Here is a 26,494-nt window from a genome sequence, read left to right as displayed (position 1 = left end):
TGTCTTACGTGCTTAAGATGTATTAAAAATTAGGTACACAGGAGGAAATGGAAACACAGAGTAATTAGGGAACTCCCTTAGACCACATAGGGAGAAGGCAGCTGGTCCAGGATTCAAACTTAGGATGTCTGGTTCCCACGTACAGAGCTACTGGGCTATTTACAGGACAGGGGCGTGAGAGAGTGGCTGCAGAAAACTAGAAAGGAAAATTAGTCGTAAAGAGGGACTCGGGTCCAGGCACAGTGGCTCACATCTGTAATCCCAGCACTTGGGGAGGCCAAGGCAGGCGGATTATTTGAGGTCGGGAGTTCAAGACCAGCCTGGCCAAAATGGTGAAACCCTTTCTCTACTAAAAATACAAAAATTAGCTGGGCGTGGTGCTGCATGCCTATGTACTCAGGAGGCTGAGGCAGGAGAATCACTTGAACCCAGGAGGTGGAGGCTGCAGTCAGCTGTGATCGAGCCACTGCACTCCAGACAGGGCGACAAAGCAAGACAACGTGTCAAAAAAAAAAGAGGGACTCTGAGAAAAGAAGGCTCTGAGAGTCTTGGTATGAAACAGCACATCACTCTCAGGCACCTGGGTGAAGGACATCAGGGAAGCGACCACAGTCTTCCTGGCCCTGCTGCGCAAGCAGGGTGTGGTCTGCCAGGGTGGTCCTGCTTGTCCTTTCATCAAAGGCCAGGTGGACCCAGCTGGAGCCAGCCCTTCCCCTTCTGAACTCTAGCTGCCTCATGCAGTACTTTTCATCTGCCCCAGGGCAGAATTTTGTTTTTCCATGTCAACGCCTTGTCTCCTCATCTTGCCAGATGGACAGTAGCACGCCCCTCAGTATTGCCACATAACTCGCCCAACACCCACATCACAAATGTCCTGTGTAGGGTAGTGTGGTCTGTCCCAAGTCTGAAGGAAACTTGCCTTCACTTATTTTCATACAGTATTTTTTAATTAAGTGTTTACTTTCTAAGTGAATTCTAAGTATTTTACACCTGCCTGAAGGAATGCCTTAGGTTTTAGAGACCTCCTTGAACTGTCAATTTACATGTATTCTACCTAAAAGTCTCAGATCAAAACTAGCCAGTGATCCTACGTGTTACTGAAGCCGAGTGACATTGATTCAGAAGAATGAAACTAAATTGGCCTCACATTTCCCACTTCCATATGGTAGCTTTAAATTTAGAGGATATAAAGAAAACCATGGCACCTAATTGAAGGGATAGTCTCACATTATTAGTATGAAGAAATGAATCAGGCTGGACATGCTGGTTCACGCCTGTAATCCCAGCACTTTAGGAGGCCAAGGCAGGCGGATCACCTGAGGTCAGGAGTTCAAGACCAGTCTGGCCAACATGGTGAAACCCCATCTCTACTAAAAATATAAAAATTAGTTGGGTGTGGTGGTGGGCGCCTGTAATTCTAGCTACTTGGGAGGCTGAAGCAGGAGAATCACTTGAACCCCAGAGATGGAGGTTGCAGTGAGCTGAGATGGTGCCACTAACCCCAGCCTGGGTGACAGAGTGAGACCCCATCTCAAAAACAAAAAAAAAAAAGAAAGAAAGAAATGAGTCATCTTTTGAAGGGAAGGCACTGGTTGCTGACGACACCCAAGCATTTATTAGTGAAGTGGTTTTCAGACTACACAGTAAGATCCTTGAGTAGATCAAATAATCAGTTTTGTGGGTTGCACATAACAATGTAAAGAATCATCCAGGTGTGGTGGCTCATGCCTGTAATCCCTGTACCTTGAGAGGCTGAGGCTGGTGGATTGCTTGAGGCCAGGAGTTTGAGACCAGCCTGGGTAACATAGCAAGACCCCATTTCTACAAAAATTAAAAACAAAAAAAAGAAAAAGGATCGCATCACCTCTATGTAAGGGAAGTGTTTTTATGAAATTGTGAGTCATAGTACAAAAGAAAAAAAACTACCACAACATCAGTAAAACACAGCTCTAGATAGAATGCTAACTTTTTCTGCACAGTTGGATGATTAATGGCTATCGTCCATTTTATTTCATTGTGCTGGCTGCCATTCAAGTGCCAGGCTCTTCGTTCATGGCTGGTCACCTCCAGTAACCACCACTGGGATGCTTCCCAGTCCTTAGAAATCTGGGTAAGAAGCACTAATGAAGATGAATTTGTTTCCGGTTCTGCCATATTTTCCTCTGTGGGAGATTTTATGAATGTTTTTTTCTCATAAGTGATTTGATGCTGTAATCCCTCTTATGTCTGAGAACAGATGCGTGGCCATGGATCAGGCAAGTTGGTTTTACTTATCTTTGGGGAACCGGACTTAATAAGGGGAACAAGGTAGGCAGTTAAGGACTCTGCTGTGATAAAGAGAGTTAGTTCAGGTGTTCTGTGGAGTTTTATTAGTGAGAGGTTTTCTGATGAATTTCACAGTGGGAAATTAACAAATCAGTCGCCTGCCCTTGGTTTGGAGAAGCACTTGGTTTTTGCTCTGGGTTGCCTGAGAGGCTGCTCTTGGCGCCTCGGTATTTGCAGCAGAGAGCTGCTGTTTCCTGGGGGTTGGCTGGGGTGAAGTGTAAGAAATTTCATATCAAGTCTCTTGGAGAGCTTTCTGGCCGTTTTTAAAGGAATGAACTGGCTGAGCATGGTGGTTCATACCTGTAATCCCAGCACTTTGGGAGGCCGAGGCAGGCAGATCACTTGAGGTCAGCAGTTTGAGACCAGCTTGGCCAACATAGTGAAACCCTGTCTCTACTAAAAATACAAAAATTAGGCATGGTGGTATGCGCCTGTAATCCCAGTTACTCAGGAGGCTGAGGCAGGAGAATTGCTTGAACCTGGGAGGCTGAGGTTGCAGTGAGCCGAGATCACGCCACTGTACTGAGCCTGGGTGACAGAGCAAGAGTCTGTCTCAAAAAAAAATAAAAATAGGCCGGGTACGCTGTCTCATGCCTGTAATCCCAGCACTTTGGGAGGCCAAGGTAGGTGAATCACCTGAAGTCAGGAGTTCAAGACCAGCCTGGCCAACATGGTGAAACCCTGTCTCTACAAAAATAAAAATTAGCTGGGCATGATGGTGAGTGCCTATAATCTCAGCTAGTCGGGAGACTGAGGTGAGAGAATCGCTTGAACCCAGGAGGCGGAGGTCGCAGTGAGCCGAGATCATACCACTGCACTCCAGCCTGAGTGACAGAGTGAGAGTCCGTCTCAAAAAAATAAAACAGGCCAAGCGTGGTGGTTCACACCTGTAATCCCAACACTTTGGGAGGCCGAGGTGGGCAAATCACCTGAGGTCAGGAGTTCAAGACCAGCCTGACCAACATGGTGAAACCCCCATGTCTACAAAAATACAAAAATTAGCCGGGCATGATGCTGGGTGCCCATAATCCCAGCTACTCGGGAGGCTGAGACGAGAGAATCGCTTGAACCTGGGAGGCGGAGGTTGCAGTTAGCAGAGGTCGCGCCATTGCACTCCAGCCTGGGTGACAGAGTGAGACTCCGTCTCAAAAATAAATAAATAAATAAATAAAATAAGGGATGAACTGATATAAAGAGGTAAATGGAGCTTTTTGCAAACTGCTGGTTGTAAAAAATCAAATTAATTTTTCACAGTTCCCCAAATCCTATTTAAAACAACTACCTACGAAACTTTTAAAAGTTGGGCATTAGTGAAGCCAAATTATTTTGCTTATCTTCTTATGACAAGTTTGTGAGTAAGTTTTCCTTGGGTTTTGTGGTGAATCAGTGTGTGTAGTATGGATAATTATACTGTTAGCTGTTCTTAACTATGTATTGGACGTGTCTTTAAATACACAGCAGAAATTGTGCCACAAGGGAGTATGATGTCCAGTCCCCACTAGGGTCCTGGTCCTTCGTGTGTCTGCAGTGTGAGCCTTCTTCCAGGGCGGGATCCTGACAGTCACAACAAAACAGCCCAAATCCCACTCACACCAGAGGCTGATGGCAGAACCCTTCAGAAAAAAAGATTTGATGATGGAAGAAGAGTAAGAAAATGTGTATCTAACCATTCATGACAAAGTACAGGATAGCTCATTTCAATAGGAATCTAAATATTACTGGACCAAGAGAGTTATATCGTTTCCCTGGAACACTGTGCATGTGACACTCAGGAAGAATTCTGTATCAGTGTTAGTCATTGCCTCAGCCCACACGTGAGTGCCAGCAGTGCCAGCCATGTGTTGGACCCCAGGGATACGGCGGTGAGCGCACTAGGCCTGGCCTGCCCTCCCGGAGCTCACAGTCCAGGCTCATCAACCTGCCAACAAACATGCTGTCAGTACCTCCTTTCAAAACTAACTTGTCATAAAGCAGACAAGATCTTAGAATAGTTTAAATCATCCCAGCTGGAAAAAGAATGTTTTATGGTATTTGTGAGTTTTGAGAAAGGAGTTTCCATTTGGTTGAATCTGTAAACTTAAACCACTCAACAAACATTCTTTTTTAAAAAGGTATCATATTTCTTCTTTCCTTGACCCTGTGATGTTTATTTTTGTTGCTCACATTGGACTTTCAGGCTGATGGCAGCAGTGCTGGCTGCATAAACAGATTTTTCCACTTCAGTGAAATCAGCAGAGCTTGTTTCAGTTGCTGCATGGATGGTCAGCGTCGTTCCTTCTCATGTCCTCCTAGCATCCATCCTCAGCATTGCCATAAAACCTTCCCGGTGTGTAGTTTTCTAAAAAAATATTATCTAGCATATACATTTCACTCAGAAATACTTCCTTTATGGCAGTTCCTTAGCCAAGGCTGTGCTTTATTCATACTTCAGGATCAGCTAAGCCAAACCACGGTGGCAGTGAGGAGTGGGTCCTTTGGTTTGTTGACCCTGGTTGTCAGGGCTGTCTTTGGCTCATGTGTCTCTGTATTGAGATGTGGTTTAGCCTGAGAGAGTGGCCGGCTGCATTGCTAATTGTCCTCCCTGGTTTGCTGTCATCTGTGGGAGAACAAGAAGAAAAGGCCTTGGGTTTGGGAGAGCCCTGTCATCCATCTGGAGTGACCTGGGAGTGACCTGCGCGCCTTTCCCCCTGCCCCTGACTCATATTACCCTGTTCTTGTTCTTTTTAAAAATACTTTTATCTGTTTTTCCTACATTCTTTGGCATTTTAATCTCCCTCCCTTCCTTTCCTCCTTCCTTCCTTCCCTCTCTTTGTTTCTCTCTCCTTCTTCCTCCTCCTCCTCCTCTTCCTCCTCTTCTCTTCCTCCTCTTCTTCTTCTTCTTTCTTCTTCTTTTGTTTTCAAGTTGGGGGTCTTGCTCTGTTGCCCAGGCTGGAGTACAGTGGTGCAATCATAGCTCACTGCAGCCTCAATCTCCTGGGCTCAAGCGATCCTCCCATCTTAGCCTCTTGAGTAGCTGGGACCACAGGCACGTGTGGTCACACTTGGCTAATTCCTTTTTAAATTGTTTTGTAGAGACGGGGTCTTGCTGTGTTGCCCAGGATGGCCTCAAACTCCAGGCCTCAAGTGATCCTCCTGCCTCAGGCTCCTTAAGTGCTGGGATTGCAGGCTCGAGCCGCTGCACCTGGCCCTTATTTTATTTTTAAGTGATCTGTACAAATTTATTGGGAGGACAAGAAAAAGGACATTTCAGAGAGTAAATAAAGAGAACGTTCCAACATAAACGGGAAAGGGATGTAGATAACATGGAACTCTGTCAAGCCCTTTAAACAAAGGCCAGGACTTTCTACCTTGCTGTGTGCAGCCTTCCAAGTAACCCTACCATTGCCTTTCCTGGCCGTTTGGATCTTGTCTACAGAAAATTGGACTTTTTCCACAGACTCTGGAATCAGCAAACACTAATTTTTACTTTTATAAGGTATAATCATTAATATTCCCTCATGCACATTAGTCATAGTCCAAGAAATGAGATTATTATTAGGCATCGAGCCAGGATAAGTACTGAGCCAGGACAGCTGTCAGGTCCGATTGGGCAGAACATGCAAGGCTGTAACTGGTGAGCAGCTGTTGGTAACCTGGGAGGCAGCCTGCTTCACGGTCACTGCAGCGGATGGGCCTAACTCACCTAAGCAGGCAAGCACATGAGAACTTTCATATACAAGAACATACCCCAGCACCAGGGTGGCATGCCCATGAGCACAGGGATGTTCATCTGCTCTGTCACCACTGCATCCCCAGTGCTTAGAACAGAGCCTTACACTGCTTGGTATTCCTCAGCACCAGTTCTGAATGAAGGAAATATTACATCAGAGACCATGAAGTTACTGAGTTGGAAAAGGTCTCAATACCTTAACTAATTGCTTTGCAATAGAAACAAGTACTTGGAGCATTTTCTCTTCCCACCTCCTTACCTCTCCTCTTTCATCCATGTTATCTTTGTAACTTTAGGTAAAAAGCTAATCTATTTTAGCCTCAGTTTGTTCATCTTTGAAATGTGGTTAGGAACCCTTATTTCCTAGGAGGTGGGGGGGCTGTGATTCACCCAATCACCCACAGCTTCTCGCACAGCTCCTGCCCTGTGCTAGCGCTGTTCATTCCATCTTCCTCTCATTCTGCTCGTTCCCTTAAAAAATCTGCAAAGAGCTTATACCATACTCGTTTACGATCCAACAAAGCCATGAATAGCATTTTCTAGGAGAAAAGAATCATAAGATAGGAACACTACTAGGTAGAAAATTTGACTAGAAAAGGTCCTAGTGAATGAAGCACCTGGTAATAAATACAGTCAAGTGCCGCATAACGATGTTTCAGGCAACCACGGGCCACATGTATGATGATGGTCCCATGAGATTGTGATGGAGCTGGAAAATTCCTATTAGCTAATGGCTTTGTAGCCGTAACTTCATAGTCCAACTCATACTTACGCATGTGTGGTTTATGTTGGTGTAAACAAACCTACAGCACTGGGCACTGCTGGTCTTTTAAAGTGTCCAGTAATGTCCTAGGCCTTGACATTCCCTCACCACTCACTCACTCACTCACCCTCCACAACTTCCAGTCCCTACAGGCTCCATTCATGTTAAGTGTCCTATATAGACATGCATTTTTTTTATCTTTTATATGATATTTTTACATTATCTTTTCTATGTTTAGAGATGTTTAGATAAACACTATTCTGTTACAGTTGCCTACAGTATTCACTACAATCTAAGGCTGTGCAACAGGTGTTTGAATAACATGCTTCATTTAAGATCATTTTGTTATAGCGTTGATGAGAAAAAAATGATTCCCGGCCAGGGCCACTGTGTGGAGTTTGCACATTCTCCCTCTGTATGGTAAAATTGGTTTTGTTAGACATCATTTTGCTTAAACTTGCAGGTTTCCAAGAACATGATGATGTTAAGTGAGGACTGTACTGGTTTGTAGCCAGGAACAATATGCTATACCATCTAGCCTAGGTGTGTAGTGGGCTGTAGCATCTAGGTTTGTGTAAGTACACTCTATGATGTTCACACAACAACGAAATCACCTAATGATGAATTTCTCAAAAGATATCCCCATATTTAAGGAATGCATGACTGTATTAATACATTCTATCATTTTGGAAACTCTGTTAAGTCTACAACAGCCAGCTGGTATTTTGCCCCTATATTTTCCAGAGTCAGGAAAGAAGCAGAATAGATTTTTTAAATTCCTAGGCCAAGGCAAAGTCTCCACCAGTAGCATGTGATGAGAACACTGTTCAGTCATCCATCACATGGTGTCACTCAGCCATGCAAAATTACCATTTTCTCAGAGAAAGTGTTGCTGGACCTGAGGAACTGTAAAGTATATTTTCTGCTTTTTAGTTTCCTAGCTCTCTGCCACTTGTGGGTACAGTGACCAGTTTAAAAACAGGAGTTTCCTAGCATGAGAAATATATGTCTAGATCATTTGTAGCAAAGTATCAGAATCCAGATTTCATGGAGGTCTAAGGCCTGTGGATTGGGTGGAGGGGACCTACGGATCCCAACTTTCATCCAGAAGTTGATACATACTCACCTTCTTTAGTAGCTAGTATCAGTTTTTGATTCAGGACAAGTGAGGAAAAGCAGGTATTTCAAAATACTGCCAAGAAAGAGATGAGAGGAGGTAGGAACGACTATGGTCCTGATATAAGATGATTTGATGGTTAATTGGCATGCATTTCTGTAAAAATCAACATGCCACCATCACTATGAGGTAGCTACCATTATCATGTTGATATATGTGTGAACAAAAGTTTTCTGGAAAGGAATTTAAAAAGACTTTACTCCAATGAGCAGTTTGCAAACCAGGGAGCTGCAGCCTTCAATGTAAACTGAAGGTACATTCCAGAGAATCTAAGGAGTGTTTGTGTTTTATAAAGTTTCTGTCCATGTTCTCACTCAGGTCCATTTATGCAAATGAAGGAGTCAAACTTGCTTAGTTCTGATTGGTTGATGTTTGCTGAGCTCTGATTGGTCAACATAAGTCAGACCTTATTGATTGGTTCAGGCAGGGTAAACAGGAACAGGCAGCTATGAAAGTCCCCAAGTTAAGCAGAGGTGTGGGTTTTCCAGGAATTCAAAGTACATGTGTGACGACTAGTCAGCAAATGGCCACTTGGTTCTAATTTCAACTAAGGCCCAGTTAGCTGCTCAGGATTCATCTTGAGGGATTGGCTCCTCCAGAGTTCACAGTGTCTTTGACAGTGCTTTTTTTACTGCTGTAATTTTATGAAAACACAGTCATGTTATTTGCACTGTTTGATTTTTTTGTTTGTTTGTTCCGGCTTTGTTTGGAAAACTTCCTTGAATATTCAGCACTCTTGGCTCTTCATGTTTGGGAGTGATGTACTAAAAGCTGATTGGAAGGACTATAGGGTGGGGCCTGTAGAGTGGGGGCTTTGCTGTAGGGTGACCAGGTGGAGGGCTGGGGGTTTGTCCCTGGGGCCCTTCGGTTTTACCAGAAGAGATCTTCAGATCTGCAGGGTGTGTGGGGGTTGTCAGGGGAGGAGAGTTGAAGCCAGTGTGGTTGATTAGTACTTCCATGCTCACTTAACTCTCTGTGTTATTCCTTTGTGGGTTTTTTGTTTGTTTGTTTGTTTGTTTGTTTGTTTGACAGAGTCTAGCTCCATGGCCTACTCTGGAGTGCAGTGGTGCGATCTTGGCTCACTGCGACCTCTGCCTCCCAGATTCAACCGATTCTCGTGCCTCAGCCTCCCGAGTAGCTGGGATTTCAGGCACACACCACCACGCCCGGCTCATTTTTGTATTTTTAGTAGAGACAGGGTTTCATCATGTTGGCCAGGCTGGTCTCGAACACCTGACCTCAGGCAATCTGTCCACCTCGCCCTCCCAAAGTGCTGGGATTACAGGCATGAGCCACCACGCCTGGCCCTTCTGTGTTATTTCCTTGCTGTCTGCCCTCACTGTGTTGTAGTCTGATTTGGTGTTGGGGCGGGGGCCTGGGGACACCTAAGGACCCAGGTGATCTCATATAGACCTCCAGGGAGGCCTCTTTTTCCACCCATACCTCATCCTCACTGCCCTGTGGGCTCACAGCATGTACTTGGTGTATTGTTGTCTGTTATGTGGAGGTAGCAGCTGTTCCTCCATCTGGTTTCTGTATTTTAAAAGGTATTGAATTTTCTTCTTATGCTGTGATTGTTACGTAACAGCTATGATGAAAAATTAAGAATAGTAAGAGTGATTTGGTGTGGCTAATGTACCACATATACCTGGAAATCCCACATATATGTGTTTGTTACCTACATTTTTGTTGTTGTGTTTCTACTTAACAGTCTGTTAATTGTTTTAGCTTACCCTTAGGATAAGTATAAATTCCCAGACATGACTTGCTGGGCCCAAAGAGTATGGGAATCGTTTGGGACCAATGGTCCAGCAGCAAATTGGAACCAGTTTGCAGGAATAGTTTCTGCAAAGCTTCTGAGAGGAGAGGAGAGGAGCAGGTGTCGGGGAGAGATGGCTGTTCAGCACTTTGCAAAGTGCTGCAAGGCTCCCGGTCGGATGTGCAGCATGCTTGCTCCTGCCTTCCAAGAGCTGACCACGTGGTGGGGGAGCCAAGGCACAAAAGAGCTGTACCTTTGCACATTTGCTTCTTCATTCATTCATTCATTTGTTTGTTTGTTCATTCATCACTCACCACACGTGACTGAGCAGTTCCTATTTGCCAGACACAGTAAATATGCACTCAGTTCTGGCCCAAATCGCTGGCAGGACAAGGGGGCAAGACTGTGAAGAAAGAGCATGGGCGGTGGGACGAACAACCTGGGCCTTGTTGTACTGTTAAAACGCTATACAACGTGATTTTGCAACGTCCTTTTTTCATTCATTATGGATTTTGTGATTTCCTGGTGATGGACATTTAGATAGTTTCCAGTTTTCCCCTACAGACATAAGTACAGTGAGTATTCTTTTTTATGTCTCCTCTTGCAAAGGTGGGGAACTTATCTAGGGGATGGAAGTGGAATCTTGGTTGTAGGATTTCATCATCTTTAACTTTACTAGATGTGGTCAAAATACTCTCCTGTGTGATTGTACCAACTTACACACCTTTCCTCAGTTTATCAAAATGCAGCGACTCTCTAACTTTGCCAACACTTGCTGTTGTCAGATATTTAAAGTATTTGTCAATCTAATGGGTGTGAAATGCTCTCTTACTTTTTCAGTGAAGTTCTATGATTGCTGGTGACATTGGACTTCTTGTGACTATTTAAGTTTTGAATTCAGACTTTACCACTGCCTTTATGAACTTGGGAAATGTTCATAAATGTTCATAATGTTCAGGAGACCAAACCAGTCTCCTGGTTTGGTGAAACATAAATACCTACATTTAGCGTTATTATGAGAAGGAGGGACCACACGCATGGCTCCTGGCTGTTTGTGTCTCAGTCTGAAGTCATTCTAACACCACCACCCAGCGGGCTGCCCCTCCCCACTGAGGAGACCCCACCCCACCCCACCCCACGCCCAAGGCTGTAGTCTGGAGCAGCAGGAGCCAAAGAGGTCCTGTGAGAGCAGGGGGTGCCTCTTGAGAACCCCAGCAGGAGTCCCAGGAGAGCCGCCCACCCCTGGATGCGGCACCCGAGTGTCTGTCCTACAGTAGCTGGCAATGCAGCAGCGAGCACCACTGCGCCTCTGTGCCATCCTACTGGCCTGTCAGCTCCTCGTCCACCTCTGCCCTCATACCTGGCTCCCCACGGTGGAGCCAGAGTGGGCCTTTTAAAACAGAAGTCAGGGCTGGGCACAGTGGCTCACGCCTGTGATCCCAACACTTTGGGAGGCTGAGGTCGGTGGATCACTTGAGGCCAGGAGTTTGAGACCAACCTGGCCAACATGGCAAACCCTGTCTCTACTAAAAATACAAAAATTAGTCAGTTGTGATGATTCGCATCTGTAATTCCAGCTACTCAGGAGGCTGAGGCAGGAGGATCGCTTGTACCGGGAAGGTGGAGGCTGCAGTGAGCCAAGATTGCGCCACTGCACTCCAGTCTGGGGCCACAGAGCAAGACTCCATCTCAAAAAAAAAAAAAAAAAAAAAAAAAATATATATATATATATATATATCCCCTGCGACTAACTACTCCTTCCCTTATCCTTGGCTCTGATTGGAAGAAACCTGATTATTGGCCCAGCCTCCTTATATCTCAGTGCCTGGAAAACAGGCTGTGGTCTGTAGACATAATTTTTGGCATTTAGAAAGAAAATGCCTGTTGGCTTATAATCAGTATGGAGGATGCATGTCCTGACATTCCACTGTCAGAAACATGGACTAAAAGAAGAAATTCCAACTGGTAGGGTAACAGCCAAGTTTTAAACAAAATGGTTGGATTTTAAAGCATTGTTGGAAAATGGAAACTTGTTACAGAGATTCTGAGCCTTTGGAAATATAACTTAAAAATTAAACTCATAATATGTATATATTTCAAAGTTACACTGTAACTTTTTCAGAAAAATACATAAAAACTGCATAGCCAGGGAATTTCAGTTTTTGCTACCATACTTCATAACTAAAATATTTGTATACTTTACCAAATTACCTTGTCAGTGACTCTTTGAGGGCACTTCGTGAAAGTAGCAGATTACTGTCTTCCTTCTTGGGTGAACCTATAATTTGCCAGATCTTCCAACCTACTTGACAGCATTTAAAAAATAACCACAGGGAAGCAAGCTCTGTTCAGTCTGCATCCAAATGTCCCTTTCCCTGGGCACTCACGGGCTGCCTGTCCCCAGCAGAGCGAGCTGTGGGAGGCACAGAGAGCCCCAGAGCCCCCAAACATGCACAGCTACTCTCTTAAAAAGTCCCAAACACACACAGCTACTCTCCTAAAGCCCCACAGTCGGAGACAGGTGTGTGCAGTGAGGCACGCCTGTGTGCCATTGTCGAGTAAGTGGATCTTTTTGATGGAGACAGCGGCAGAATTTTCCAGGCAGCCTTTGTCTGGAAGTGAAGAGCAGAGTCTTCACACATATTCAGCCTACTTAATTTCAGGAGCCAGGAGTGGCTTGGAGCCCAAACAGAAAAAGTCTGCTCTTCCGGAGTCACATTTAAGCTGTTCATGCTTCAGCTCTGATGATCTGGCTTATTTTTTGGCTATTAATGCTCAATTGTGGCACAAGTTAGTCCTTTATAAACTCAGTCTCATCATAGCATATAACTTAGGTGCCACAACGAGTCTCCGCAGGGCTAAGCTGGCTGTCTGCTCACTTTTTTTAGGGATGTACACAGTGGGCGCTGGAGACCAGGGCCAGAGAGTGGCCACCTGTTAGAGCTGCATGTGTGTCTTGGGCCTGGTCTTCTTTCTCTGCTCACTAATGACAGCTGTCCCAGCCTCTTGCAGGCTCTGGCCCACCACCTTGCTTGCTGTGATTTTTTTTTTTTTTTCCTCACACATGATAAGCTGAGGCAGAAAGTGAATCCTTTCCTTTTTCCTTTTCTTTCTTTCTTTTTTTTTGAGATGCAGTTTTGCTCTTGTTGCCCAGGCTGGGGTGCAATGGCATGATATTGGCCCACCGCAACCTCCGCCTTCCGGGTTCCAGCGATTCTCCTGCCTCAGCCTCCCGAGTAGCTGGGATTACAGACATGCGCCACCACTCCCAGCTAATTTTGTATTTTTAGTAGAGAACGGGGTTTCTCCATGTCAGTCAGGCTGGTCTCGAATTCCTGACCTCAGGTGATCCACCAACCTCGGCCTCCCAAAGTACTGGGATTAATAGGCGTAAGCCACCGCGCCTGGCCTCCGTTTTTTTTGTTTGTTTGTTTTTGTTTTTTTTTTAAATAGAGTAGGGGTCTCACTCTGTCACCCAGGCTGGAGTGCAGAGGCACAATCATAGTTCACTGCAGCCTCCAACTCCTGGCCTCACGTGTTCCTCCTGCCTTGGCCTCCCAAAGCACTGGGATTACAGGTTTTCCTTTCCTTTATGAAGACCTTTTTCCTCCTAAGGTAGTGTTCCCAGCAAGAGTGCGAATTAAAACCCCAACTAATTCTTTTCTTAATTCTGCTGCTAGAGCTCCAGCAGACAGGGCTTTGTCTTACCCATATCTTATTACTCTTCCTGTCAGAAAAACACTGGAAGTTCAGAATGAAGCTTGCAGAGGAACTTGGCAAGCCCTTTTTTTGACCCTGGACCTGAACCTACCTTGGAAGGCAGAGAAAGCCCCACTTCTGCCTGGGTCAGTGTAGCCCTGGCCAGCATGAGCCCTGCCCAGTAGGAGTGCCAGAGGCCAGCTCTGGGTCCCAGCATCCCTCTGGCTTACGCTACACCCTGTCAAGGTCAAGTGATTTTCTTTCTCTGATTTCTCTGTGTGCAATCTTTTCTGTTCACCAGACGGTTTTTTGAGCCTCCTTTTGAGTTCTGCCCCAGCCCTGACCATCTTCGGCTCATTCTTTTAAAGTGGGTTTCTCTCTAACTTAGTGTTGGGCTGCCTTTTTTGTGTTGGGAAAACATGGGCCTCTACCTAGTCATGACACCAAGCCCTCTTGACTAATGGTTCCCAGATTTTTCCTAGAATTGCATCTTCTGTGGGACCAACATGGTCCTTCCCATGAAGTGCCCCATTCCTGTGCTCTCTGCTGAAGGCTTCCTGGCTATGCTGCTTTCCTCAGGCATTTAGAACGCGGGGGCTGGTCTCTGTCCCTTGGAGTCATGCTCATGGCCTGGCACATGACGACTCCCCCTGTGGATTTTGTGTAATTACTTATTTTCCTGGTGACTTGTACAAACCAAATTTTAGTGTACCTGTTGTCCTTAAAAACAGCAATGTCTTGGTTGGTGTAGGTTTTAGAAGGAGACAGAAAAATCTTTCCTCATGAAGCTCTTGTGCAGTCTCACATTGGGCTTGGCTCTCAGACCCCTTGGATTCGGGATACTGTTGAACAGCCCCATGGTGCTATTAGAGCAAAGCGCTTCCTGCCAAAGCAGATGTGTGCCTGCCAGGTTGGAGGCAGGGGGCCAGGAAGCCCACTGCATTGCTGGTTTCCTACACCCAGAACAGCATGCTGTGTGCACACGCAAGTTCATGCCGACACACACGTGTGCTGGTCAGTGCCCAGTAATGCTATACAAAACACTAGGACTGAACAGGATGTATACTGTTAAAGTATGATTCTCCCTTGCATTACAGAAGCTTTTTTTTTTTTTTTTTTGAGACAGTGTTTCGCTCTTGTTGCCCAGGCTAGAGTGCAATGGCGCAATCTCAGCTCACTGCAACTTCCGCCTCTGGGGTTCAAGTGGTTCTCTTGCCTCAGCCTCCCGAGTAGCTGGGATTACAGGTATGCACCACCATGCCTAGCTAATTTTGTATGTTTAGCAGAGACGGGGTTTCACCACGTTGGTCAGGCTGGTCTCAAATCCTGACCTCAGGTGATCCACCTGCCTTAGCCTCCCAAAGTGCTGGGTTGGTGAGGCGTGAGCCACTGCACCCAGCCACCGTTACAGAAGCATTTTAAAGTGCTTTTGAATGTTATATTCTTTTGTATGTTATATTCATTTTAAAGTTCTTTGTGTGCTGCTTTTTAAAATTGGGGTATGTTTTTCTCACAGGGAGATTTGACCTAGTAATGATAGCCATAGCTAAGAGTTTAGCACACTTTAAGAACAAAAGCATTTAAACATTAGTAAAAGTAATATTGTAGTCAAATATTAACCCAACCAATTATTTACTTTAGGGCCTTAAAAGATATAAGATTATTTAAAAAGACACTCCTGGCCAGGCGCAGTGGCTCATGCCTGTACTCCCAGCACTTTGGGAGGCTGAGATGCACAGAGTGCTTGAGCCCAGGAGAGACCAGCCTGGGCAACATGGTGAAACCCTCTCTTTACCAAAAAGACAAAAATTAGGCCTGGTACGGTGGCTCACGCATGTAATCCCAGCACTTTGGGAGGCCGAGGTGGCTGGATCACTTAAGATCAGGAGATCAAGACCAGCCTGGTCAACATGGTGAAACCCCATCTCTACTAAAAATACAAAAATTAGCCGGGTGTGGTGGCGAGGCACCTGTAATCCCAGCTCCTTGAGAGGCTGAGGCAGGAGGACTGCTTGAGCCCAGGAGGTGGAAGTTGCATTGAGCCAAGATTGTGCCACTGCACTCCAGCCTGGGCAACAGAGCAAGACTCTGTCTTTAAAAAAAAAAAAGGAAAAAAAAGACAAAAATTAGTTGTGTGTGGTGGCGCACCTGTAGTCCCAGCTACTCAGGAGGCTGAGGTAGGAGGATCGGTTGGACCTAGGAGGCAGGGTTTGCAGTGACCAGAGATTGGGCCACTGCACTCCAGCCCGAACTCTGAGCGATAGAGCAAGACCCCTCTCAAAAATAATAATAAATTTAAAAATACATATTTATTTAGGTTCTCAAAATTCACTGATCACACCAGCAATCAATAATGGAACAGTCTCATTTTTTGAAGAATTATTATTTCTAAGCATTTTGTTAAATCTTTGTGTTAATTATTGTCATCTTACCTATTTGAAAATTTACCTTTTCAGAAAACTTGATGATCTTAACAGCAATTGAGTTTATTTGGACAAAAACTGAGGAGACCAAACCATTCAAATTTTAAGATAAAATAGGCCAGGTGCAGTGACTCATGCCTATAATCCCAACACTTTGGGAAGCTGAGGTGGGGAGGTTTGCTTGAGGCCAGGAGTTTGAGACCAGCCTAGGCAATATAGTGGGACCCTTTCTCTAAAAATGAAAAAGAAATTAAAGAATAAAGTTAGCCAGGTGTGATTGCCTGCACCTGTAATCCTAGCTATTTGGGAGGCCGAGGCAGGAAGTTTGAGCCCAGGAGTTAGAGGCTGGAGTGAGCTTTGATTGCACCACTGTACTTCAGCCTGGGTGACAGAGCAAGACCCTGTCTCTAAAAAATAAATTATAAATTAAAACAAAAAAATAGCCAGGCACCATGGCTCACACCTGTAATCCCAGCAGTTTGGGAGGCTGAGGCAGGCAGATTGCTTGAGCTCAGGAGTTCCAGACCATCCTGGGCAACATGGCGAAACCCCATCTCTACTAAAAAATACAGAAAATTAGCTGGGTGTGGTGGTACGCACCTGTAGTCCCAACTACTCTGGAGGCTGAAGTGGGAGAATCACCTGAGCCTGGGAAGTCAAGGCTGCAGTGAGCTGTTTTCACACCACTGCACTCCAGCCTGTGCAACAAGAGTGAGACCCTGTCTCAAAAAAAAAAAAAAAGTTAATTAATTAGTTAGTTAATTTTTTTAAAAGATGGGCATATTTGTCCAGATTATACATAGCAGAGAGCAAAGTAGAACCAGTTATCAATTATCTACTGTTGTGTAACCAACCATCTTAGACCATCCCAGAATTTTTAGTGACTTAAAAATAATGGCTTTTTGGCCGGGCGCAGTGGCTCACACGTGTAATCCCAGCACTTTAGGAGGCCAAGGTGGGCGGATCATGAGGTCAGGAGATCGAGACCATCTTAGCTAACATGGTGAAACCCCGTCTCTACTAAAAATACAAAAAATTAGCCGGGCATGGTGGTGGGCGCCTGTGGTCCCAGCTACTCAGGAGGCTGAGGCAGGAGAATGGCGTGAACCCAGGAGGCGGAGCTTGCGGTGAGCCGAGATGGTGCCACTGCACTCCAGCCTGGGCGACAGAGCGAGACTCCGCCTCAAAAAAAAAATGGCTTTTTAAAATTTGTTATTATTTTATTATTACTATTTTTTTGAGACGGAGTCTCACTCTGTTGCCCAGGCTGGAGTGCAGTGGCGCTGTCTCGGCTCACTGCAACCTCCATCTGCCAGGTTCAAGCAATTCTTCTGCCTTAGCCTCCGGAGTAACTGGGACTACAGGCACATGCCAGTGAAATAATGGCTTATTATTTCTTATGGCTCTGTGGGTTGGCTGTGCTCAGCTGGGCAGTTCTTCTGCTCCAGTGGTGTCTGCTGGGGTTCCATGTAGCTCATTCGACTGGGAACTCAGCTGGGGCTGAATACCCAAGAGGGCTTCACTCATGGGTTAGAACTGCAACACAGTTAACTGGATCTGTCTTCAACCATGGTGCGATCTGAGGACTGAAAATGGAAGTAGCCAGGCTTCTTGGGGGTGAGGCTCAGAACTGGCACAGCAGCACTTCTGCTCATTCCATTGATAAGAGAAAATCACAGGCCAGCCAATATTCAAGGGGAGGGGAAGTAGATTCCGCTTCGCACTGGGAGCTGCAGCCCGTACATACAGGGATGGGAGAAATTTTTTAGTGCTCATTTTTTGGTAGCGCTGTTACACATGAATAGAAATATAGGATCCAGGACCCCTGAAACCATGCCATGTGTGTGTACTAATAGGGAATTTTGAGTATATTAAGTTTCTGTGGAATGTGCTTACCTCTGTTCACCTATCTCCATTGTGACAAAAGTCTTATTTTAGCAAACATTCCTCAAAATCCTGGAATTTTACAGATAAAAGGAACTTTGGGATTAGCTTGTATATTCTTATCTTGCCATTTTATTGGGCACAACTGTGATCTGGAGAATTTTTGTGATCTGTCCACAATTATGTAGCTAGATAGTACAGGCAGTTTTTTTATAATGGAATCTGATACATGTGTAAGCATCTTATCGTCATGCTCTCTTTAACAAATCGAAATTACTGTTCTTTCAACATAAAATTAAGTCATACTTTAATTTTTTTCATGTTCTAATCAAGCCCTTGTTCATAGGCATAACTGATTTGTGTACATAGTTACTAAGAGACATAACATTTTATACAATCAGCATTTTTTCATGTTGTTTACACTATTGAAAGTTGCCTATTTTGTTTTTGCTTATTTTTGCTACATACTCACCATCTAGAACAGTGGTAGATTTGTTAGAGTTTTACTTATAGAAAGTATTATTTCTGGCTGTGGTAAGTGTATTCTAAGGACTATATTAATTATAATTATAGTTTAATAGTGGCCATGTGGACTCTAACTCCCATCCCACACTTTCCTATTTGAGGGGCTGATATATTATACCTAAATCTGACAGACATCATTATGGAAATCAGTTTTTTAAAACTGAATTATTTTAGCCTGAGGATAAATTTCAAGAAGTAAAATCATTAAATCGGGATACAAAAAATTTAATAACTTTTGATAATAAATATTCACCCCTGAATATTTTTGGTTTATACATGACCAAGAATAGTTTTACCAGCACATTTATCTTTATTATTATTATTATTATTATTATTATTATTATTATTATTAAGACAGAGTCTTGCTCTGTCACCCAGGCTGGAGTAGAGTGGCGCAATCTCGGCTCATTGCAACCTCCACCTCCCGGGTTGAAGTGATTCTCCTGCCTCAGCCTCCTGAGTAGCTGGGGCTACAGGCGCATGCTACCACTCCCGGCTAATTTTTTATATTTTTAGTAGAGACAGGGTTTCACCATGTTAGCCAGGATGATCTCGATCTCCTAACTTTGTGATCTGCCCGCCTTGGCTTCCCAAAGTGTTGGGATTACAGGCGTGAGCCACCACGCCCGGCCTATCTTTATAATTTTTGATTTTATTTTGGTGCTAACAATAGTTGTAAAATGCTCTTTATTTTATCAGTGTTTCTTTGTTTTGTTTTGTTTTTGATGGAGACTTGCTCTGTTGCGTGATCTTGACTCACTGCAACCTCCGCCTCCCAGGTTCAAGTCATTTCCTGTCTCAGCCTCCCTAGTAGCTGGAACTATGTAGGTGTGTGCCGCCACGCCTGGCTATTTATTTATTTATTTTTTGTATGTTTAGTAGAGATGAGGTTTCACCACATTGTGCAGGCTGTTCTCGTGATCATTGGTAAGGGCAAGGATTTTTCATGTTCATTAACAAATTTAAGGCCAGGCACCCTGGCTCATGTCTGTAATCCTAGCATTTTAGGAGGCTGAGGCGGGAGGATGGCTTGGCCCCCGGAGTTTGAGACCAGCCTGGGTTACAGTGAGAGCCCATCTCTACAAAAAAACTTTTTTAAAAAAATAGCCAAGCATACTGGCTCCTGACTACAGGAGGCTGAGATGGGAGGATTGCTTAAGCCCGGCAGTGCCAGGCTGCAATGAGCCCTGATCAAGCCACTGTACTCCAGCTTGGGTGACAGAGCAAGACCCTGTCAAAAAAAAAAAGAAAAAGAAAAAGTGCTCGCTTCCGCAGCAGATATGAAAATTGGAACGATACAGAGATTAGCATGGCCCTTAAAAATACACAAAACAAAAACAAAACATTATGCCAAATTTCTTCTTCATTCGTTTCAAAAAGACGTATGGTTTGTACCTGTATGTGCCGAGCAGGTGTCCTCCGGGTGCGTGTCTGGTTTACCAAGGTTCAGGGGCCTGCGGCGCCACCAGCGGTCGGAGGCGGCCACGGCTGGGGCTGGAGCTTCTGCTGCATCCGCGCAAGGTGGCGACTCATTTGCTTCAAGCACACAGACATTTAAACTCCAAAGGCCACTTCTTCCATTTGTCCTCCACCTGTTTTCCAGTCACAGTTGGCTCGCACACGGCACGCGCTGCGCCTGCCCAAGGTCGCCGGGGCCCCTGCCTCGCGTGGACAAGGTTGTGGACCAGGTCGCCAGAACCCCCGCCCTGCGTGCACAAGGTCGCGGGGATCCCTGTCCTGCGTGGACAAGGTCGTGGAAAAGGTCACCAGGGCTCTTGCGCCGTGTGTGCAAGGTCACCGGGACCCCTACCCTGCGTGGACAACGTCGCCAGGGCCCCCGCCCCGCGTGCACAAGGTCGTGGACAATGTCGCAGGGCCCCCACCCGGCGTGCACAATGTCGCTGCGGCCCCCGCCCCGTGTGGACAAGGTCACGGGGCTCTGCCCCACCAGCCCAAGGTTGTCGGGCCCCGCCCCGCCTCGCCCCGCATTGACAAGGCCATGGGGCCCCACCTGCCCAAGATCGCCGGGAGCGCCGCGCTCAGGGGAGGGGCAGGCAATGGTGGGGCCGTTAGAGGAGCCCTGGGCCCGGAGGGCCTCATTCTTCTAGGGGCCTTTCCGTGGGGGTGGGGTTGGAACACCCTTTGGAAATTCCAGCTCCTCGGCTCCTGTGTTCTCATAAAAAAATCTAGGCCTTTGGGTCAGAGATTCTTTTGAAGACCACCCTGCTGGCAGTCCTCCAAGCAAGCACAGGATCCCGCCAGAGACAGTGCAGCCTCCTCTGCCAGCCAACTGGCCCCTCTCATCCTCTTCTCTCCCTCAGTCTTTGTTTTTTCTTAATTTAATTAATTAATTAATTTTTGTTTGTTTGTTTGTTTGTTTGAGACAGGGTCTCTTGCTCTGTCTCCCAGGCTGGAGTGCAGTGGCATGATCTCAGCTCACTGCAGCCTCCACCTCCCAGGTTCAAAGTGATTCCTGCCTCAGCCTCCCATGAAGCTGGAACTACAGGCACCCACCACCATGCCCAGCTAATTTTCTCACTTTTTACAAACATGCGGGTCTTGCCCAGGCTGGTCTTGAACTCCTGGCCTCAAGCGATCCTACCTTGGCCTCCCAAAGCCCTGGGATTACAGGCGTCAGCTACAACTTAAGTGGAAGTTACCTGAGAAAGCCTGAGAGACAGGCAGACACAGACAGAGGCCCACGCAGACACGATAGGGCCAGAGTGCTCCGTTTCTACTTTTTCAGCCAAACCTCATAGTTGGAATGTTAAAACTTTAGGATATGGTTTTGCTAAGGCTTGAAAAATGCTTCCTTACCAGGAAGGGCTGAGTGGGGGAGGATCTCCATAGGAAATTCCTTCCCTCATACATAATAATTGTCACTGCATTTAGATTACTTGCATTCACATGGCAATGCACGTGAAATACTTCTGCTGCTTAGACATTGCAAGCCCAGCTCCTGCCTTGCTAAGAGCTGAGCGGTAGATTGAAGGAGTGTCTTCCAGTTCCCACCCGTCCTCGTAAGCCCTGTGCTTAGTAGAGGGGGACCAAGCCAAGAGAGCAGAGGGTGTGTCAGGAGCCCATGCTAGGCTGTCTGGCAGCTGGTCAGCAGCTGGAGAGCTGGGTGAGGCCAGCTTCCCTGAGGGACGGCAGAGAAGATCATTAAATGGTGATGTACCTGCAACAGAGGCCTGGACCATCCCATGGGGAGGTTTGGAGCTGGGGTGTGGTCCTTGCAATTGAGAGGACCAGCCTCAAGATACTGGCAGGGCCTGATACTGGCAGGTGTCCCACCCCTCAGCCACCTCGCCGTTTTGTTAAAGTGCCTCTTTTGCAGTCCTTTCTATATCAGATAGCATATGGGCAAATCTCACATTTTCCAGGCTTCGTAGTGGTTAGGTCCAGTTTTACACGAACATCAATTTGTTGACAAAATGTAAGAGGAGAAATCTCTTGGGAAAGATACCTAAGGTACAGATGTTCAAAACTGCTTTATTCATATGTAATTCACACACCTAAAGTGGAGTTTTACAAGAGCTGTCAGTAGCAGCAGTAAAGCAGTGAAACCTCAGTTTGTCTTGCCCTTCTCAGTCCCTTCCCAATCTCTTAGTTTTAGCCATGAGGCAGAAAACCTCTTGAGGAGCTCTGCTTTAATGGAGTGGGAAGAATTCCTTCTATCTGGTCCAGGGCCACCACCCCAAGCTGAGACTAGCCCACTGCAGTGCATGTCACCGCTCTCCAGAAGAGATGAGGCTGCCAGGCCCCTCGGGGTGTCTGTCCTTTGTGCCATAGTATTTAGCCCTACTAGCTTCTATTCTACAGCAAATCTGACAAAATAATTTTTCATTTAATATTTATGAATCTGCAAGAATAGCCCAGAGGGTAGCAGATAAGGGCTCCAGGTAAGAGCCCGTCAGACTCTTATTTTGTAACCATTGTGGCTCCCCAAACTGTGAGGCATAGAGTTTATGCCATGTCAGGTTTTGCTGAATTTGATATGGAGTGTGAATAATAGTATCAGTTCTGCCTTCAAAGTATCCAGAATCTTCTATCAGCCCAGGCACGGTGGCTCACACCTATAATCCCAGCACCTTGGGAAGCTGAGGCAGGTGGATCACCTGAGGTCAGGAGTTCGAGACCAGCCTGGCCAACATGGCGAAACGCCACCTCTACTAAAAATACAAAAATTAGCCAGGTATGGTGGTTCATGCGTGTAATCCCAGCTATTCGGGAAGCTGAGGCAGGAGAATTGTTTGAACCTGGGAGATGAAATTTCAGTGAGCCAATATTACGCCACTGTACTCCACCCTGGGGGACAGAACGAGCCTGTCTCAAAAAAAAAAAAAAAAATCTTCTACCACTCTAATGTAGGTAGAAAAAAAATGCTTCTGGACTGGATGTGAGATGTGAATGAAATCTCAAAGTCAAGATGCTTCCAAGGTTGGGAGCCCTAAGAGAACTGGTAAGTTAGAGGCAGGAGATTGGGTTTTGCACATGTTGAGTCATCCTACTCTTGCAGCAGGTGGCATGGAGTGGTCACTGATGAAGGAAGTGTTGAACACTGCAGGTATCTTGTGCCAAATCTGGTGCTCATATGATGGCTTCACCTCCAGCATTGAGATCTGTCTAGAAGAGAAGGCTTAATTTATGGGCGTGGTAACCAAGTTCAATGGATTAGCACCCTTCTTCTATGAGACATTAGCCCAATCCTAAATTAAGCTTTCCTAAATTAAGCTTTCTTGAGGGTTTTAGGAGAAAAATTTAGTGTGTGAGGGATTTTCTTGTTGCACGTGGCTAGGTGACTGACACAAAGTCATCAAAGTCTTGTTAGCCTACCACATTACTCTGTAAATAATTAGTAATTGGTAAATAGTGCATGATACACACATTCAAACAGCATTAAGATTTTGTGAACTTCTGTAGAAGAGGCTGTCCTAAAGAATGGCACGTGTGCAAACTAGATAATGGAGTAAAACTTGGAAGTTGCTGCTGTTGATAATGTTGATTTGAAATTCCCTTTAGCCTGTGCCTTGGTGCATCTCTGCTGTGTACCTTATCTCCATCTTCCACACACCAGGGCAGCCTGCCCAGTGGAACAGGCAGTATCTTCTCACTCCCTGCTTGCAGCTCTTTCTTCCTTTCATCTATCCTATGTCACAGCCTAACTCAGTCACTCACTCAATCATTCATTGAACAGATATCTGCTGATCTCTTTCTACACGCTAGATACCGGAACACATACCTGAACTGTCCTCGCCTTCAGTTGGCTTGCAGCTGCACTCTTGCTTTGGGGCAGGGCTGCTCACCCTTTCCACATCTTGGCATGCATAGACGTGGATAATGTTTACACAGCAGCCTGAGGTAAGCTGGAAGAGACTGGAGGTGTCTATTGAGGCTTGGGGAAAAGAACTCATTACATTTCTTTGTATAATTATTGTAAGAAGAATACACAGTAAAACATTAGAGCCATTAAATATCAAACATGCATAAAATCTACAATTACAGTTTTTATGTTTTTTTTCCCAGAAACACATAAGATACCTTTGTGAACTGTAACAGCTAACCCTTAAGTGATGCTGATGCCCAAGCATGACATCTCCTTTCATCACTAGAGCAACCTATTAGCCTTATTTCCCAGATGAGGAAACAGGCACTCAAAGTAAGGAAATGATTTGCTGAAAGTTACACAGCTGCTAAGCAGCAGAGGGGAGGGGTGAACCTAGGTGTGTGGCCTCCCTATCTGCGCCCTGTACCACTGCGCCATCCTGCCATCTTTTGGAATAGCCACCTACGATTCTAGATAAGGACCCTTAAATGATGATCTTTGTACATTCTTCTTTTAAAAAATATTTTCTTCTTTTTTTTTTTTTTTTTTTTTGAGACACATTCTTACTTTGTTGCCCAGCCTGCCCTACTTCCTGGACTCAAGCAATCCTCCTGCCTCAACCTCTTCAGTAGCTGGGATTACAGGCATGCGCCATCAACACCCAGCTATTTTTGTGTAGAGACGGGGTCTCACTGTGTTGCCCAGTCTGGCCTCAAACTCCCGGGCTCAAGCAGTCTTCCTGCCTCAGTCTCCCAAAGTGTTGGGATTATAGGCGTGAGCCACCACATCCAGCTTGGTCTCCATACATTCTTAAGAAAGGAAGGTGAGTGGCCAAGCTCCTCGGCCAGACTTCAGCTGCATCTCTCTGACACACTTCTCCCGCACCCTGGCTCCGACCTCTTGCCATTCCCCAGACTGTGCACTTGTCTTCACTCTGTGACTCTGCATGTACTTTGTGCCCAGAGGTCATGTATTTCTGATGGATTTAGAAGTGGATTCCCATTTCCTTCAGTGTTTAAAACATAGCTCTATGTATATGTACAGTAGCATCTTCTGAGAGTTAATGTACAGATAGGAAGTACTTACTTGCTAAAGAAGGGTTGATGGACAGATAACAAGGGCAAGCCTCAAAGGACATGGGTTATTTGAAGGGTTTATTTATAAACAAGCCGGCTCATGAGTACGGTTCACTTTTAGGACTTGAAACTCCCTTCTGAACATGAGTCTTCACTTGTGGTTTCCTTGCTGATTTTTCTGAGTTCCTAGATTTGATGCACAATAAACATACACATCTTGAGTAGTGAGTGCTCCATAAACAGGGAGAGAATTTGAGAACATCCACATTGACCTAGTCTGTCCTGGAGCTGTCCCTTCCTTGGCAGTCAACAGGTACTGGGTTAATGAGCACAGGCTGGTGATTCACCCTGCAGGAGACAGAGCGTTGGTCACGTTTCAGACGAAGCAATTGAACGGTTAGTGCTGATGGAAAGGCTTGTGGTTAGAGTCAGCCCCAATTGGCACATTTTTTTAATGGGCGCCAAAAGCTCCAGGGTGATCCCACAAAGATGTGGTCTTATATCGTGTCTTCCTCCAAGCTGTTGAGTCTTGCAGACGTGATCTCATCGCATAGCACAGCTGTGAAGTAGGCGGTGGTGGGAGTCTTATCTCTTGTCCCAGGTGAGGTCAGGAAGCACTTCCCTTCTGAACCACCGCTGCCTTCTCTCTGCAACTCTTCCAGGTTGTAAACACTTGCCCTTTCTGGTAGTCCAGGTGCCACTTTAACAAACAGGTCTGTTCTTATTACCATTTTCCAACCTGTCACTTCATGTCCCATGTCCCACATGGGCAGGCAACATGGCCTGCCCATGTGGCGGCACCTCCCCAGGCCTTCCACCTCGTGCTCCTCTGCAGCCCCTTGCCTGTCCCTGCCATCTTGCCATGCCCACGCCTGCATTGCTAAGAACACAGTTTACAGCCCGTGTTTTTTGTGCTGCCATTCTGCTGGCATATGGCCAGGACTGGAAAGCTTGATTCAGTATTAGACCATCATATATGGACAATAAGTGCTTAATTTGTTCTAGGCACTGTGTTAAGGGGGCAGAAGCAACCATGAGTAACATGGTTTCAGGCCCTGCCAGGTTCTTCTTGTCCTAAGGGAACCACAGACACACAGCTGAGTGCGATTGAGATCATGGGCACCACAATGCCCTATCCAGAGGTGGGGGACACTCAGTGCTGCATCTCTCTCTGCGGAGTGGCTCTGTGACCATGGCCAGGCTTCCTGCTGCAGAGCAGCCCTGCACGGCCTCCCCCACTGTCCGGGGTCTTTCTGTACCTCCACCCCCTTTCTTTTTTTTTGAGATGGAGTCACACTTTGTCGCCAGGCTGGAGTGCAGTGGCGTGATCTCGGCTCACTGCAGCCTCCACCTCCCAGGTTTCAAGCAATTCACCTGCCTCAGCCTCCCGAGTAGCTGGAACTACAGGCACACACCACCATACCCAGCTAATTTTTGTATTTTTAGCAGAGACGGGATTTCACCATGTTGGCCAGGATGGTCTCGATCTCTTGACCTCTTGATCCACCTGCCTCGGCCTCCCAAAGTGCTGGGATTACAGGCGTGAGCCACCACGCCCAGCCATCTCCACCCCTTTCTTCTCTGCTGTCTGGGTAACTGTGGACTCCTTTCCGGAGCTCCCCGTTCTACATTTTCAGTTTCCTCCTGCCTGGTTGCCCTCCTCGTTGACCTTCAGAGTGCTCAGCCTTTCTTCTTCTGCCGAAGCCCTTTTTGTGGCCTTTGCCTGTTTTTGCCCTTGTCCCAGAGCCAGCCTCAATGGTGTTCTTTTCTCTCTGCTCACCCTCCCTGTTTGCCTACAGCTCTGCGGAGCTGTCCTGAAAGGTGAAGG

General features: G+C 46.0%; 1 protein-coding gene across 5 annotated transcripts in view; it reads left to right on the top strand.

Annotated features, from left to right (window-relative positions):
* The window catches only part of LATS2 (large tumor suppressor kinase 2), an 88,224-nt gene that overhangs the window by 42,300 nt on the left and 19,430 nt on the right, over positions 1–26,494 (top strand). The window contains exon 2 of one of the 5 annotated variants that reach the window (XM_055360129.2): positions 23,791–23,923. The exons of the other annotated variants lie outside the window; for them this stretch is intronic. Within the exon in view, the coding sequence (XP_055216104.1) occupies positions 23,903–23,923 (21 nt within the window). The 5' untranslated portion in view covers positions 23,791–23,902. The remainder of the gene's footprint in view (positions 1–23,790; positions 23,924–26,494) is intronic. 5 annotated transcript variants of the gene reach the window in all.

Source organism: Gorilla gorilla, chromosome 14 (assembly GCF_029281585.2).
Source record: "Gorilla gorilla gorilla isolate KB3781 chromosome 14, NHGRI_mGorGor1-v2.1_pri, whole genome shotgun sequence".
Classification (NCBI taxonomy): domain Eukaryota; kingdom Metazoa; phylum Chordata; class Mammalia; order Primates; family Hominidae; genus Gorilla; species Gorilla gorilla.
The sequence above is the reverse complement of the archived record's forward strand: the minus strand, read 5'-3'. Positions and strand labels throughout refer to the sequence as shown.